Source organism: Leopardus geoffroyi, chromosome D3 (genome assembly GCF_018350155.1).
Source record: "Leopardus geoffroyi isolate Oge1 chromosome D3, O.geoffroyi_Oge1_pat1.0, whole genome shotgun sequence".
NCBI classification, from domain to species: Eukaryota; Metazoa; Chordata; class Mammalia; order Carnivora; family Felidae; genus Leopardus; species Leopardus geoffroyi.
The window spans coordinates 67,805,003-67,822,076 of record NC_059339.1 but is presented as its reverse complement, the minus strand read 5'-3'; the positions used below and the strand labels follow the sequence as shown (position 1 = coordinate 67,822,076).

At 54.6% G+C, this 17,074-nt stretch overlaps 1 protein-coding gene across 5 annotated transcripts in view; it reads left to right on the top strand.

Moving 5' to 3' along the window:
* ZBTB7C (zinc finger and BTB domain containing 7C) overlaps positions 1-17,074 on the top strand; it is a 352,927-nt gene that overhangs the window by 323,737 nt on the left and 12,116 nt on the right. For all 5 annotated transcript variants that reach the window (XM_045458926.1, XM_045458927.1, XM_045458928.1 and 2 more), the window contains one exon: positions 15,207-16,433. In XM_045458926.1, coding sequence (XP_045314882.1) covers positions 15,223-16,433 — 1,211 coding nt within the window. In that variant the 5' untranslated portion in view covers positions 15,207-15,222. The remainder of the gene's footprint in view (positions 1-15,206; positions 16,434-17,074) is intronic.

Below are 17,074 nucleotides of genomic sequence, written 5' to 3'. Positions count from 1 at the left end.
AGATCATGGCCTGAGCTGAGCTCAAGAGTCAGACGCTTAACTGAGCCATCAGGCACCCCTATTTTGTTATGGGATTCTTGATGTGCCCAAAATTTTAAGTCATTATTTCATCAAATTTATCAATCTTTTGTGGCTTCTGGAGCTTCTGTGTTACTTAGACAAGCATTTCCTTTTGAGATTATAAACTCATCCTCCAATATTTCCTTTTCATTATTTTTTTTTAAACTTTTAAGTGGTTGCCGCACCTGTCATTTATCTTGGCATTAGGAGTGAGGAAGAGATCCAAGTTTTGTTTTGTTTTGTTTCCCATATGATTTGGCCAAGTTGTCCCAATCCCTTTTATTGAAAATTTCATCTTAAAATAGACATTGAACTGCCCCCTTTATTGTATGCTTAATTTATATAGATATGAATTTATATGAGTCTATTTATGGACTGTCTATGACTTTCTATTGATCTGTCTCACTGTTCAGGATCCAGTACCAAATATTTTATTTTTATGGCTTTATCATGTGTTTTCCTATCTGGCAAGTTTAGTCTCTCTACTCCCGCTACTCATCCTTTTCAAAACGCTCTCAGCTATTCTTAAATGCTATTTTTCTGCATGAACGTTACAGTCAGCTTATCTCATTTCAATCGAAATTCTTGTTGATATTTTTATTGGGATCGTATTGCATTTATTGAACAATTTAGGGGACAGTGGCATGACTCCAACATCGTGGCTCCCTAGCCAAGAGCAGCGTATATCTTTCCACTTAAGTACTTCTAAAAAGCGCTTCAGTCATGGTTTTAAACTTTCTTTGTATGGATCTTGCACATTTCTTATGAGCTTATGCTTAGGTGTTACATCTACTTTTGTTGCCAAGTAAATGGGCTCCTCTAACATATTTTTGAACTTGTCCATTGTTTATATAGGAAAGTATCCAATCGTATCCTCTGCAAATAATGGGGTTTTTTGCCAGCTCTCTTCTAACTTTTTAACCTTATAATTCTTATTCAATATGTTTGATCTTGAGACTTCAAAGGGGGACCAGACTTCCTTAGGTGCGAGGAAATCACTGAGCCCTTTCCAGCTCATCAGTAGGTCAGCCAGGCTTCTTTGGGCTGGGGGCTGCTTGGTGGGCGGGGGGGGGGGGGGTGCGGTGAGGATTCTTGTGCCTTGAGAATATTTTCAGTGCAATTTGTGATATTCTGGAGATCAAAACTCTCAGTGCAGATGGAGAACGAGTGTTGGTGGGTGCCGCAGGGCAGGGTGAGTGTTGGGCTTGGGGCAGTTACTCTGGAAGGCTCTGGCAGGGGAGGCACCTCCCCAGAGGCTGTGAAGGACCCCAGTCCTTAGTGCCGGCTCCTGTGGCTGAGGACAAACATGGCGGAGGGGAGAAAGCCTCGTGTTCCTTCAGATTTGCATTGGGGAAACCAAACCTATGGGGAAGGCTGGACTCCCGGGGCTGTGCTCACAGCCTCACACCATTATGTAGTCTCTCCATCACAACAGCCTGGCACTTGGCTCCTGCCCAGACAGCTGTGTGGCCTGGACAGCCACCTATCACTTATTGGCCTCACATTCCTGATCGTAGGACCCAGACCACACTGGATTCCTTCTTGGTTTCTGTTTCTGTCTGATATTTTGCTGTGGGTTAGTCTCACTGCTCGGTAAGGCCAGAAGCCCCTCAAAAGTAGGTGAGGTCTTGCTTAAAACCCCACGCTGTGTGAAGCCCAGGTCAAGCACACGGTGAGTAATCGGTGACCTTTGTGACTTGATTAACTGATGTTCCACTAGGAAACCACTCATGACAAATGATTTCCACTCACCTCCTAATTGTCCTTGCTTTGGAAAGGGCTCCTGGAACCTAACAGCCATCAGCTTCTGCAGCGGGCAAGGAAGCACATTCTAGTAGAGGAGAGACTAGGCTGGAGAATAAATAGGAAAAGGAAAGGCTTGGACTTTCCCAGTGCAATAAAAGTTCCGTATAATAACATTATATGTAACTGTGCAATTAAGCCTGAAAATTGCAAGCTTCCAGTTTGTTTTTCCCAGCCAAACACCAGGCGGTTCTGGTGGTGGATGCCGTCTGCTTAGAAGAAAGGAGCGAGACCCGAGGCAAATCTGAGGTTTCACTTCCTTTGGAAAACAGAGGCAGGGCTGGGATCCTTGAGGCCATCCAGCTGGGCGGCCGATCTGGGCCCCGTCTGCACATTGAAGCGGACGGCGGCGGGGAGGCAGAAGGCATAACTAGGACGTCTTCCACCTGGGCCGAGGCCTGGCAGTGTGATTCTGCCCTCCTGCCTCCCACAGCCCCCACCTCCGCTGGAGCCTCTCCCCACCCGGGCTCACCCGAGGTCTGGTGCACAGCGAAGGGCAGGCGCGTGCCTGTGAGTGACGGGAGCTGCTTCAGGGCTCAGAACATACGTTCTCCTAGCTGACTTCCGGCTGCCCTGTCCGCTCTGGGACTGCCTGTCGCTGACACCGACCTCAAATGCGGTGGCGGGCAGGTTCCTCTCCCTTCCAGAATCTTCTCTGACTTCCGCCCCATGGCCTCTCACACAGTCCAAACGTTTGTGAGGCCTCGCCTCCCTGCCCCGCCACCGCCTCCGTCCCCCCAAGACCCCCGAAGAGTGAGCAGCCGCCACGGAACCCAGCGCCCCGCTGCCCGTCGCTCCTGCCTTGATAAGCTCCAGCTTCGCTGCCCTCGCGTGCCACACTCTTCTCTCTGCCAGAATGTTCTGCTTTCCCTGCCCCACACCCCGGCTGCCCGGGGCCTCGGAGCTCAGCGCCCCCACTTTGTTGCTGGAGTACCCTCCCTGACCCCAGCCCCCAGGGGACCTGTCCACACCTCTGGGCTAGCACTCGGCACTGTCCGGTGTTCAGTATTAGCGTTAAGTCTGTACTGTGAGTTCTTACTGCCAGGAAATCCAGCCTTCCCTCTCTGCCCTGGGCAGAACGGGCAAACTCCACCAGCTGCGAGGCAGCCTTGCAGCCTGCTCAAGACACGTGGGGCTCAGCCGCCTGGGTTCACATCCCAGCTCTACCTCAGTCTCCCCGTTTGAAAAATTGGGTAAACCATGATGGCACCAGCTCCCTCGTGGGGTTTTTGAGAGGATTAAATGAGAGAATCGTATAAAACATTTAGGACAGCGACTGGCGCCGAATGGGCACTCTGTACATCTCAGTTACGGGTTTGATTCCCTTGATGTCAGTTGGAGGCAGCTCCGAATTAACCCCTTGTCTCCCGTAGACTGCTTCTCTGTCAATCTGCCTCCCTGTCTGTGCCCCGGCGTCCTCCCACAGGGCCCGAGGGGTTGTTGGTAATGAATTAGTGAACATTCTGGAGAAGCAGCTTCCATTCTCTGCCCCGGCCACTGCACAGCTCCGGAACCATCGTTGGCCACCTGTCTGACAGTCAGGAAGATAAATACAGTCAGTCTCCTTGCCCTCCCTTAGGGGCAGGGTGAGGGAACACAGCAGGCACTTTTTACCAACCTGTAGTCTCCCCTCACTCTGGGCAGAGGCGGAAGGTGGACAGAATCCAGAAACAGTTAGGGCACAGCAGCCCCAAGATGGCAGAAGTTGAGCTGTCCATAACCTTGGGGTCCAAAGGTCAACCCTGGAGCCGAAATATTTAAGTGGGTGAGCTGGAAGACAGCATAGAACCGTCAAGTCTGAGGGCAGCAGCCTCCTGGGCTTCCGTTAAAGAAGAAGCTGACGCTCAGAGAGGGAACTTGGCTGGTCCAAGGTCACCTGTAACTCAGCGGCAGAGCAGAGACCAATGGTAAGCGCAGGCTTTAACTGGACTCCCTCCCCAAAAGGGGCCAGCCCCGCCCTGCAGACGTCACACCTGCGCCCGGCTCAGCCCTAACTCCTCATGCTCTTTCGAAAAACTGACTTTGGCCTTTCTCTACCCCAGCTATGTCCCTCTCGCCTGCCTCCAGCTTTCCTTCTTTCCCGCTCTAAGTCCCCTGACTCAGAGGCAACGGCACAGCACGGGGGGCCCTTGGCACGTGGGTCAGGATGATGTACAGGCAGAGCACACTCAGAGGCCGGCCACCTCGGCGGCCACCTTGGTGCCTTCTAGAAGAGACACTGAAACATCCCCAGGAAGGGTCGAAATCGGGGCTCAACCCAAGAATCCACGCACAGCCCCTTAAATAACTAGCAACATCTAAATCATTCCCACCCCACCCCCCACCCCCTCAGGAGACAGCCTCTTTGGACAGAAATGCTGAAGACAAGAGCGCTCCCAGCGTGCTCGTGTGTCCCCCCCCCCCCCACCACCACCACCATGAGTTTGTCCCCTGCTGATGCCGGTTTCAGGGAGCCAAGCAGACCAACCAGCAAACCTGAAAAGGCAGCCAGAGGCAGCTGAGACTCTGAAACTCCGTGACACGGGGCCTGGAGCTGTTTAGGGGGGGACGAGTGATTTATTTTATTATCTAGATTTTCAGTAGTTTAATAAGGTTTAATAAGCCTCCCAAGGAGTTTTCTGGCTCAGGAAATCGCCTGTAATAAACACAAGTAGTAAATCCCTTATTTTGAACATAAAGAGGTGTGCAATTTTTCTTAGAAGAAAACGAGTGTTCCCTGGCCCCCCTTCGCCTCACCCTCTAGTAAATAAAGGATGAATAAATAATTAAAGAACAGCAGCTTGAAGGGGCACCACTTTATTTGTCCAACCCAGACTCCCCCGGGCCAGCCAGCCAGTGCTCCGGCCGTCAGCGGGGGACCCTCCTGCTCTCCCGACCCTCAGCCCCTCCAGCCTGCCTCTCTCATTGTGTTCCTGAGGCCACACGGCCCCTTAGAGAACCCGCTTTTTCGATCTTGTCAGCAAGGTTACTGCAGAACAGTAGAAGTGGCCTTGGGTGGGGGGGGGGGGGGGGCGGAAATATGTGAGTTCTTCACCAGTCTTGTAACCACATTGCTTTATGACCTGGACCTCGGTTTACTTCTGTCTCTGTATCCGTAAAATGGGTACAGCACCAAGGAGGTGAATGTACTTTGCAAAGTAAAAGGCCCCTCGGGCGGGGGGCTGTGGGCTGTGGCCCCTGCAGACCCAGATGCTCGCAGGCTGCTGCCGTGAAGACGAGGGGGTTCCTCCAGGGAGTAACTGAACAGCTCTGACACTCATTCACCCCTGTCCCCCCTCCATCACCGAAGTCCAGTGCAGAGCCGCCCCTCGTTCCTCCTTGCCCATCTCTCAAGCCACCCTCCTGGGTACCCCTCAAGTCTGTCCCTAGAGCATGCTTCACGTCTATAAGAATTTAAGGGACGAGAAGCCCACCCTGGCCTTTGCCCCTACTCCAGCTCCTACGAGGGCTCCTAGACCTCGTTCTGATCAAACCAACGCAGGGGGCGGGGGGAGACGGCGGTGGGGGGGGGGGGGGTCGTTGGCAAGGGATACAGCCTGATACAGTGGATGGAGTCCAGGCTACGAGGCAGGAGGTCTGGGGTCTCTGTCACTCACCTCGTTCTGTGACGTCGGGCAAGTGTGTTCACCAGCATGAGCTGGGGTTTCTCATTAGCAAAATGGGCCGAGTAATTCCTTCTGTATCAAGGATCCTAGGGAAACGTATGCAGAAAAGCAGATGTGGACAAGCCTCTCAGAATATAGAACTCAACAGGCCTGAAGCTTTGTTAACTCGGGGGCCTCAGCAGAGAACTGTGAAACAGGGCAGGTGGGGCCGGCTTCTCCTCCTGGGGTGCTCCGGCAGGCTGGAAGTTGAAGTAGCCCTTCCCAGCCTCCCAGCCCACATGTCTGGCCCCAGCTTCTGGGGCAGCCGAGGCCCCGGGGCATCCCGGGGCCATGGGGTGTGGCTGCGCCCGCTCAGGGGACCTGCCAAGGGCTGGGTGGGACGCGCCCAGCAGAGGTCTGCGGGGCTGGCCAGCTGCTTGGGCCAGGCCTCCCTGTGTCTCTTTTGCCCTGGCCCACCGGCCCCTTGCAGAATTCAATGCCTACACAGACCACAGGGAGTAAGAACCTGCTCACAGGATGCAGGTGTCCACTGCCCAGCCTCATTCCCAGGTCTGGAAGAAAAAGCCACATCCCTCCGCTGCCCCTGTACAGACAGCCCCCTCGCCCTCACCGCAGCCACCACTTCTGCCGGGTGGCTTTGAAGCTCCATGCCCAGGCAGGGGAGGAGCTGGGACTGGAGACCAGTGGGGCCACTCCCGGGGCAGCGGCAGTCTGCCACTGCTGGGGCCAGCCTGCCCTGGGGGTGTTGGCAGATGGAAGCATCATCCTGAGCCCCAGATTTGCTGAACCGAGCTTTGTGACTTAGGGCAGGTCACATAGCCTCTCTGATCCCCATCAAATGGGAATCATAATAAGGATGAAATGAATGAGTGTACGTGCCTTACGAATGACAGGGCTCTGATCAAACGTTAGATGTCCCCAAGGCAGAGGGTTCGAGCCACCCCACTGCCGTTTGTGACTTCAGGTCCGTCCCCACTCTGTATTTGAACTGATCTCATTCATTCAGCATCTACCATGTTTCCATTTGATGGCATCCTGGGAATGATATAGACATAAGGATCAGACCCTGCCTGGAGCAGGTGAGATCTAGGCAGTTACTTCCCTCCAAACCGAGGGCGGCGGGAGTGTGTAATCTGCCTTCCACGCACCTCACGTTCCTAATAAAACTAGTCCGAGAACGTGGGTCCCCGACTAGCTGGGCAACTCTGCACCTCGCAGGGGGCACTGTAGCCTATCAGGGGAGTAGAGGCTGGGGCATCAGAACACCCTGATGCTAGTTCTGACCCTGGCACTAATTTGCTGTGCGACCTTGGGCAAGGCTCCTGTTTGTGCCTCATTTTTCTCATCTGTAACATGGGCATATTTATGTCAGCCTTGCCTGCCTGATGGCTTAGAAGTACGAGACAGGAGGCATGGAAGGACCTTGGAAGGTGATGATGCCCTCCGCATGCCAGGGGTGGCCCTGGGAGCACGTAAGTGTCCTTCTCAGGATATCTTTAGGAGAAGTGCTTAAATAGTGTGGACTTCTAGGAAACTATGCAGAAGGCAAAGTAGTTCCCAGTACGGTCCTACTTCCCTTTGCCAAGACATCAGTGCGAGGTCCGTGTCCTTCCTGGACTTCATAATTGCTGACACGTAATTGTTGAGCCCCTACTATGTACCAGGAGGCCCTTTACGTGCCTCACCTCATTTGACCCATAGGATGAGTCTGTGAGGTAGACAGGACTATCATCCCCATTGTACAGATGAGGAAACTGAGCTTGAGAAGGGTCCTACCAGGTCCCAGAGGCCATCAGTGGGGAAGCAGGGACATGGACCCAGGCAGTCTGAGAACAGGGCCTCACCCCCCACCACTCCGAGTAGGCCTCCTATTATCAGGTGGCCATCAGTCAACTTCAGGCGCATGCCTGGCTGAGAATAGCTTCTTGTATGATCCCACTTGGAATCCAGGTTAAACACTTTCAGAGGGGATTCTGGACATCCAAAGCCTTCCGGATCCAAATAACATTGCCATTGCCCCTCTGCCCAGTGAAATCCTTTCTATCCTGTGCAGCACAGACAGGCCCCTCCTCCTGAAAGCCTAGCCTGATTGCCTGGTGTCTGGAGCCTTCCTGTCCATACCTTTCATTTGTACTTGGTACCGAGACTCCTGATATGCATGCAGCCTTCCCCCCACCCGCCCCCATGTACGCATCCCTCACCCCGGGCTCCGAGAAATCTCTAAAGTGAGAGACAACCGTTGGGGAGAAGGGTTCAAATCCCAAGCTGGACTTTGCGGGAGGCAGTGTGTAAAGGGGAATGGAGAGGAGTGTTGGCACCGGAGGCAGCTGGGCTCCAATCCCACATCACATTTGCTGGCTTGTGGCATTGGCAGGCCACTGACCCCCTCCATACCTGTTTCTTCCTCTCTTAATTGGAGGTGATGATATGAAATATGTACCTCTCAGAACTGTGTCAGTTGAGGAAGGATTAGAAGTGCAATGGGCGACATGTTACAAGCAGTCCATAAATGGTCGCTGGGATCGATCATTAGCGCGAATGCTAGCTGGCATGCTTGACTGATTGGGTTATTAGAAGAGGACACAGAATAACACAAAAATTCAAGTGCCTTCCAATCGCCCTACCCCCACCACTTCTTGGTTTCTCTTGGAGGAGCACCTCCTCCCCTCTTCAGAGGGCATGACCGCCTCTCCTGGTGGGGGTGGGGGGGGGGAGCAGGTGCGTACCTGGGGGTGGGTAATGTTCTCATTCTGCAGTTGAACAAACAGAGGCCCAGAGGTGAGAAATGCTGCTTTGGTCAGACAGGGCTACTCAGACATACCTGAGCTCTAGGGCCTTTCCCTGAGGGCAGAGGCCCAGGGGAGGTCCTCTGGGATAATGACCGCACTGGAGAAGGTTCCGCCCACCCTGCATTCTTCCTCTTTCACCTCCTCCCTCCATCTCCAAGCCCCTCTTCCCTCTCTCCCGCCCCTTTCTTTCTGGCCTGTGTGTGTGTGTGTGTGTGTGTGTGTAATTGTCTTTCCTGAGTGTGTTATTCTTGGAGACAGGACTGCCCTGTCTCCGGCGATGGGAGGAAGAGGCTGGAAGGCCTGGGCGGGAAGGTGGGGGTGTGGCGTGGCCTTCCCTTGGGGACCGTGCTGTCTGCAGGCCCTCCAGGGCATGGGAATCTTAGGGTCACCAGGGAAGCTCCCAGGGTGCAGGGAGGGGGCACTTTTTCCCAAAGAGACAATGAAACAGCAAGTGGCAGACCTGCCTCCTGCCTGGAAAAACAGCCCCCAAGACAGGATTACATCCGCCCCTCCAGGAATGCGATGGGACGAAGGCTCAGAACCCAGGCGCGGCGAGAAGTCGCTGCTGGGCAGGCCGGCCTTCGTGTCCAGGGTCACCCGGGCCTGTTACCGCCTCCTCATTTCTCCATTCTGCACCTGTAGCTTCTCGAAGTCATGACAGCACTTATCAGGTTTTCCATGACTCGTCGAGGACGAGATGAAAAGGCAGAAGCCCAGAGAGGCAGAGGGGCCCCCCAAAGTCACACAGCGATGGGTTCCTGATTTCTAGTCCCAGCAGACATGCTCCAAGAGCACACGAGATGGGACATTTAGCATAGGGACGGCCACTCTGCTCTCCTCGGTGGGCTCCAATGAGACACTGACCACCGACCCACAGTTCCATGGGTCGCATCTCCTCTGTTTTAAAAGGTTGGGGGGAAGCTTAAAGAATTGTAAGAATTTTCTCTGGAAAACGTTGAAAACATTTTTCGTCTTTAGAGGAATAAGCCCTTAGCAAGCAAGAAAACTTGGCTCTCCGTAAAGAACCGACTTCCTGGGGTTTTACTGATTTGGACATTTTACTTAGCAGTCGAAGTTTCATTTACAAACCATCGTCTGAGATGAGAAGGTGTTTCTAAGCGTGAGGACCCTGCTGCCCATATGGTGCTTGGTGGGAATTTGGAAAAGGTGCCATTTCCTCAATATGTCTACTTGCATCTATCGAAATCGTCTCGTAATACGCTGGTTTTGTTAGACTGGAGCATCTTAACTGCCATCTGCCGGACGATTGTCATGCTACCGATCACACGTCTACAATGCGCGTGACGTCAGCGGGGCCCCCTGTGTGGTGACCTGTTGCCGCGTAACAAGTCACCCTAGAATTTAGAAATTTCAAACGAGAGTAAACATTTGCTGTCTCACAGTCAGGATCTCGGGAGCACCTCTGCTAAGGGACGCTGGTTCCGTATCTTTCAGGGAGTTGTATCTCCCTGGATGATAGGATGTCAGTGTGGCTGCCGTCATCCGAAGGCTTGACTGGGGCTGAGTGACCCGCTCTCGCCGTGGCTCATTCACCCCAGCTGGTGAGCTGGGGCCGGCTGCTGGCAGGAAGCCACAGTCTTGCCACGTGTTCCTCCCCATAGGGCTGCTTGTGCGTCCCCATCGCACGGCAGCTGGCCTCCCCCCCCACCCCCCCCACCCAGGATGTCTTTCACGACCACACAATCAGGTCCACAAATCTCATCGGTTACACAGGTCAGCCGTATTCACGTGGAAGGGGGCCACACGAGGGCATGGATCCTTGCGACCAGGAGGCAAGAATCATGGGGTGGGGGGACATCTTCGAGTCTGCCCTTAGAGGGGGGGCCACTGTGTCGTGAACCACCTGCACCGTGGTAATTTCAGCGCTCGGAGCCCCTGCCCTAGACCTTCACCAGCTGTGTGCCAGGACTGTGCCGAGCATTGTAATGACAGCCCACCCTCCAGCAGCTCACAATCTAGCAGAAATGGCAAGACGCATAAAATAAGTTATAGCACAAGCAGCGTGAAATAAACGGTAGGAGGCATCAGGGGTTCGAGAGATCTAAAGGCGGGAGAGGCCCGGCATCTGAACTGAGGGACGGGGGAAGTCTTGAAGCATGGGTGGGATGCGGCCCCCTAGAGGTGAAGGATGTCGGAGACGCAAGATGTTGGGTGTTCTCCAGCCAGGAGCTCACTGTGAGCAAAGCCATGGGGGGCTGCGAAGCAGGATTCGTGTTGGGGGGTTAGAGGGAAGGGGGTACCAGGGGATGACGTGGGGCACATTTGAGAACAGCGCTGTGGGTGGTCAGCATATCCAGGTAGGCGGTGCTCAGGAGACGGGATGGGAAGGCCTGATGGGGCCTCAGCTCCATCACCTCCCCTCTCCCTCTCCCCGTCCCCTGGCGGAGCTTTGCCAGAACCACCAGGGGAGGCTGCCCGGGGAGCAAGTAGGCGAGCCACTGAACCCACTCTGAGAAAAGCGACGACCTGGGGCTTGCTTGGGAAGTCCTCCTGACGCTGCAGTTCCTGAGGCTGGCCAGGCTTTCACCTGCCCGCTGCCCCTGCCTGCTCGCCCCCCGTGGGGAGGCAGGGCCGCTCTGTCCTGCTGACCCAAATCCTTCCCACCCTCCTCCCCAAAGGCACCCCTGAGCATCTCTGGACGCCCGGAGTCTGGGCCACTCAGGCCACAGCAAGGACTGCTGGCCATTCTTGGTAGCCTTTGTGAAGCAGAGGCAGGAGGTGGATTGGTTGTGGTCGAGAGCATGGCCCGAGGAGCCAGACTTCAGACTCAGATCTTTACGCCGTTACTTTGTCTCTGTGATTTATCCTTTTGTGCCTTCTTTACCTCCTCTGTGAGACAGAAATAGTGATAATAATAGGAGCTATACCCCAGTGATCGTGAAGATGAGCAGGCCTGAGGGCAGATGATGACTCTGATCCCTCATTTGGGAACCCCATTGTTTAGGGCGGGCACTTGGCCTGCAGAGAGAAGGTGTTGGCCAAGGTTGGCCCGGCCCTAAGTCCTCCCAGTCTGCCCTATGAGGTCTGAGTGTCTGAAGCAGAAGGCTGGGGCCAGGGGGATGGGGACCAGTGTCCTCAGGTCCCCTTACTCACTGCACGGGAGGTCATGTTGCACCTGGCTGCAACAAAACATCCTTCCAGGGACCATAATAGAAATGGCAGCCCCGAAGAAGCACCTAGCCTCAATGCTTGCCCTGGCTTCTCAAGCTTTCCCTCTGGCTCCCACCATTACAACAGGGAGGCCTGGGGTGTAAGGGAAGGAGGGAGCCTCAGAACACTCTCTGCAGCACAGATAGCTGAAGCCTACAGCGTGGGGATGCCCTCCCTGGTCAGAGAGGAAGAGGGGAGTCCTACACAGGACCGCAGAGGGATCTGAGCCCCCCAAAGGGATGGAGCAGTGAAATGGTTTTTCAGTGGACGAGAACCACGTTAAATGGGGCCATTCAGAGCAGAACTTGGCCCCCCCCAGACCTAGAGCACCTTGATGGGACTGCCTACTTTGCACTCACTATTCCCTACAGCATCCTATGACTGGATCCTTCTTGCCATCCAGGCCTCAGCTCAAATGACACCGCCCAAGGAGACCTTCTCTGACGACTCTGACTAAAGTAGCCTCCCTCTTCCCACCACCTCACCCACTACTATAGACAGATGATAAGAGTCATTCACTAGGGTGGAAGGAGATCTATTTATTGGTTTAAGTTATTTCCTACCATTTGACTCTTTTAATTAAACTTTCTCTTTTTAACATAACTTGTCGACTCACGCATAGTTTTTTTTAAATAGAAATCTAGCTTATTTTAAAGTTTATTTATTTGTGTGAGAGAGAGATAAGCATGAGCAGAGGAGGGGCAGAGAGAGGGAGACACAGAATCCGAAGCAGGCTCCAGGCTCCGAGCCGTCAGCCCAGAGCCCGACGCGGGGCTCGAACTCACGAGCCGCGAGATCATGACCTGAGCCCAAGTCGGGTGCTTAACCAACTGAGCCACCCAGGCGCCCCAATTCACATGTAGTTTTAAGAAATAATCCAGGGGCGCCTGGGTGGCTCATTCAGTTGGGCGGCCAACTTCGGCTCAGGTCGTGATCTCGCGGTCGGTGAGTTCGAGCCCCGCGTCGGGCTCTGTGCTGATGGCTCGGAGCCTGGAGCCTGTTTCGGATTCTGTGTTTCCCTCTCTCTGACCCTCCCCCGTTCATGCTCTGTCTCTCTCTGTCTCAAAAATAAATAAACGTTAAAAAAAAAAAATTAAAAAAAAAAAAAAGAAAAAGAAAAAGAAATAATCCAGACATCCCATGTACACTTTACCGAGTTTGCCCCGACGGTAGCATCTTTCAAAATCCCCGTAAAACATCAACCGAGATATTGACCTCCATACACTCAAGATACAGAATGGTCCCGATCGCCAGGAGGGTCCCTCCTGTTGCCCTTTTATAGCCACGCCCACCTCCCTCCTGCCCCACCCCCTCCCTAGCTACTAGCAACCACTCCTATGTTCTCCATTTCTGTAATGATACCACCTCAAGAACACGACGTAAATGACATCATACAGTATGTAACCTGTTGGTGCTGCTTTTTTCACCCTGGCTCATCCAGGCTTTTTTTAGGTACCAGTAGCTCATTCCTTTTGTTTGCTGACTAGTATGCCGTGGTGTAGGTGCACTACCACTTGGTGAGCCGGTCACTCGTTGAAGGACCTCTGGACCCTTCACAGTCATTGACCGCTACGCGTAAAGCTGCTGGGAACACTGGCGTTCGGGTCTTTGCGTGCACCTGCCTTCTTATTTCTTGGGGACAAATGCTCAACAGTGCCTGATCAAGAGCGCTGCGTCATATGGCGGTTACACATCTCGTTTTGTAAGAAACCATGAGGCTGTTTCCAGGGAGGCTCTACCGTTCTATATGTCCACCAGCAATGGATGAGTGACCCAGTTTTCCCCACGTGCTCGCCAGCATTCGGTGTCGTCTCTCTTTTTATCTTAGCCATTCTGATGGGTGTGTGGGGAGCCCCCGTTTCTCTTTGGTGAATCTTGATATTCCTTTATCACAGTTATGTCTCTGTAAGCTCTGTTGGAGCAGGGACCTTCTTGGTCTGCTTGCCATGCATCCCGAGGTCAGGGCAGTGCCTGGCACAGGGAGAGACCCAGTGACTATTTAGGGGATGAATGCGTGGCCTGTGGGGGTCCCTGGCCCTTTTGAAGATGAGGAGGCAGGGCAGCAGCAAGGCCTTCACTCTGGGAAACCTCCTGAGCACCTGCACTCCCCGCCAGGTCCCTGGGGCCTCCAGTCCCCACCCAGGGCACGTATCGTGTGAGTGGCCCTTCTCACTCCTCCACTCCCATGGCACCTGCCTTCCCAAAGTGGAAACGTCCGGAAGATAAATGTGTGGGAATCCCCAAAGCTCTTCCCACTGGGGCATGAGGTTTTCAGGTTTTGTTTTCATTTTTATTTGCTTTTCACTGTCATTGCACCAGGGTAAGGACCAGGCTTTTGCTAGGATTTACGCATGGGCCGCAATCAAGCTTTGCCCTAAGCAGAGGAGGTCCTCGATGCCATGGCATAAACACTGAAGTGGCTTTTTGTCCAGGTTGAATCTGTGGACTTGGGCGATGAGTCTGGCTCCCTGAAGGGAGGTGATGTCCTCTGGTGTCCTCTGTCCTGCCCTTTTGCCTCCCGGTGGCTGTCACTGGCCACACGTCATCCTAAGGGGCCTCAGAAGAGGCTTCTCCCTGCAGGCGATGCGTTTCCCTGAGGGTGACAGAATACAGACACGTTAAGTTAACTAACAGTGTACTCGAATTTAATACTGAATTTAAACGTTTACTGACATGTGAAACAGCTCGCCGATGTACCTATATAGCAGGTCAATATTCAAAAGGAGAAAAAAATAAAAGATCAAGATTTGCAAATGAATAGAAATGCCATCAACTAGAAGGAAGCCAGAAGTAAGGTCAGAAGGCAAGACGTATGCCTTTAGGCCCCCATTCCTGTGCCGAGAATGGGCCACAAAATTTGGTTGTTAAGATTCCTAGAAGCTGTTATCGGTTTGCTCGGGCCGCGGTAAGCAAGAGCCACAGACTCAGGGGCTTAAACAGCAGAAACCGATTTTCTCACAGTTGTGGAAGTTGGAAGTTCAGGGTCACGGTGTCAGGCCGGGTTGGTTTCTTCTGAGGCCTCTCCCCTTGGCTTATCTTCTCCCTGTGTCTTCACGGGCTCTGCCCGCTGAGTGTTGTGTCCCCCTCCCGTCTTATACGGATACCAGTCATGCTAGATTAGGGCTGACTCACGTGACCTCATTTGATCTTCAGTCACCTCTTTAAAAGTCTTCCCTCCGAAGGGAGTCACATTCTGAGATCCTGAGGCTTAAGGTTCCAGCATACGAGTTGGGGCAGGCAGAGGGGGGACCACAGCGCCGCTCAGAACAGTAGTCAATAGTGGCAACATATTCATCCATTACCCGAGTCAGAGGCTTTGTGGAAAACAAAACAACACAACAGAGCATTTACCCAGCAGGAGCCCTGAGTGGCGACAGAACATTCCCTTGATTGGCCACTCCTGTAGTGCCCAGAGCAGGAAGCGAATTCAGTGGAACCGTGCCCAGGAGAAGCTTCCACAGCCTTGGCTAAATGGCGTATACTACCTGCCCATTGAGAAGCCTCAGGCCAAGGGCCTTGGGGGTGCCGGGAGAGGGCCCCAGGGGTACAGTGAAAAGCCCGCCTTGCGCGCTGGGCTCTGAATCGCAGGTGGGGTTTGGCCAGGCCGAGAGGGAGGAGGGTCGGCTTTCCGGTGGAGCGGGAAGCCTTAAGCAAAGGCAGGGGTGCCGTGGCCAGCGCGCCCACCAGCCCGGCGGCCCCCCTCACCGGCCCCAGAGCTGGGTGTCCCCTCCTGGGACTGTGCCTCTAACCCCGGCCTCCTCTCTGTGCGTCCCTGCAGGGCTCTGGCTGAGAACATGGCCAATGGCATCGACGAACTCATCGGCATTCCCTTCCCCAACCACAGCAGCGAGGTCCTGTGCAGCCTGAACGAGCAGCGGCAGGACGGCCTGCTCTGCGACGTGCTCCTCGTGGTGCAGGAGCACGAGTACCGCACCCACCGCGCCGTCCTGGCGGCCTGCAGCAAATACTTCAAGAAGCTGTTCACGGCCGGCGCCCTGGCCAGTCAGCCGTACGTCTACGAGATCGACTTTGTCCAGCCCGAGGCCCTGGCTGCCATCCTGGACTTCGCCTACACCTCCACGCTCACCATCACCGCCTCCAACGTCAAGCACATCCTCAACGCCGCCAGGATGCTGGAGATCCAGTGCATCGTGAACGTGTGCCTGGAGATCATGGAGCCCGGCGGGGACGGCGGGGAGGAGGACGACAAGGAGGACGACGACGACGACGAGGATGACGACGATGAGGAGGATGAGGAGGAAGAGGAGGAGGAAGAGGAAGAAGACGAAGATGATGACACCGAAGACTTCGCCGACCAAGAAAACTTGCCCGACCCCCAGGACATCAACTGCCACCAAAGCCCCTCCAAGACGGACCATCTCACAGAGAAGGCCTATTCCGACGCACCCAGGGACTTCCCCGATTCCTTCCAGGCTGGCAGCCCCGGCCATCTGGGCGTCATCCGGGACTTCTCCATCGAATCCTTGCTGAGGGAGAACCTGTACCCCAAAGCCAACATCACTGATAGGAGACCCTCCTTATCTCCGTTCGCCCCTGACTTCTTCCCGCACCTCTGGCCGGGGGACTTTGGTGCCTTTGCCCAGCTGCCTGAGCAGCCCATGGACAGTGGGCCGCTAGACCTGGTCATCAAGAACCGGAAGATCAAGGAGGAGGAGAAGGAGGAGCTGCCCCCGCCCCCACCGCCCCCCTTCCCCAACGACTTCTTCAAGGACATGTTCCCCGACCTTCCCGGGGGGCCGCTGGGCCCCATCAAGGCGGAGAACGACTACGGTGCCTATCTCAACTTCCTGAGTGCCACCCACCTGGGGGGCCTCTTCCCGCCCTGGCCGCTGGTGGAGGAGCGCAAGCTGAAGCCCAAGGCCTCTCAGCAGTGCCCCATCTGCCACAAAGTCATCATGGGGGCCGGGAAGCTGCCGCGGCACATGAGGACCCACACCGGGGAGAAGCCATACATGTGCAACATCTGTGAGGTCCGCTTCACCAGGTGCGCATCACAGCCCTCAGGCGGGGGACGGGGGGAGGGGGGGAGGAGGAAGGGCGGGGGGTGGCCCGTGACGACAGCAGAGAGGGACACGGAGGGCTGGGATGGAGGGGAGGCCCAGCCGGACCCCAGATGCATGGCAAGTTTATTCACTAGAAGGCATGCCAGGCCTTCCCTGGTGTGGCGATTTCCAAACTCTTCCTAAGGGGCTAAAATACTGTCTGAGATACACTCTTAGGCGGAAGCACAAGATATAATACAGATGAGGGCAGAGGGGTTCAAGTTCGGTCGGAAGCGAGGGGCCTCAGCTCCTCGCTCGCTTGACCTCCCTTCCCCTTCCCCACTGTGGATCCACGGAAGCCGCTCTGAGGCTCCCCTGCGGAGGGCCGCCTCTTTATCTTCTTCGGGATGGGCCAGGGGCTGTCCTAAGTATATTGCATATTGTCACCACGGCCAGGTCCTGGGGAGATGGGGAGGTGCTCTGGCCTCGTGTTTACAGATGAGCCATCCACCGCTCTGGTAAGCACATGCAGGGGAAGATGCCAGAGCTGGGACTTGCAGGACGGCAAAATCTGTGACCAGGAGACCGTAGAGACCCCTGGAGCCCTTCCGATCTTCTTTTGGGATCCGAGCTAAAGGATAAG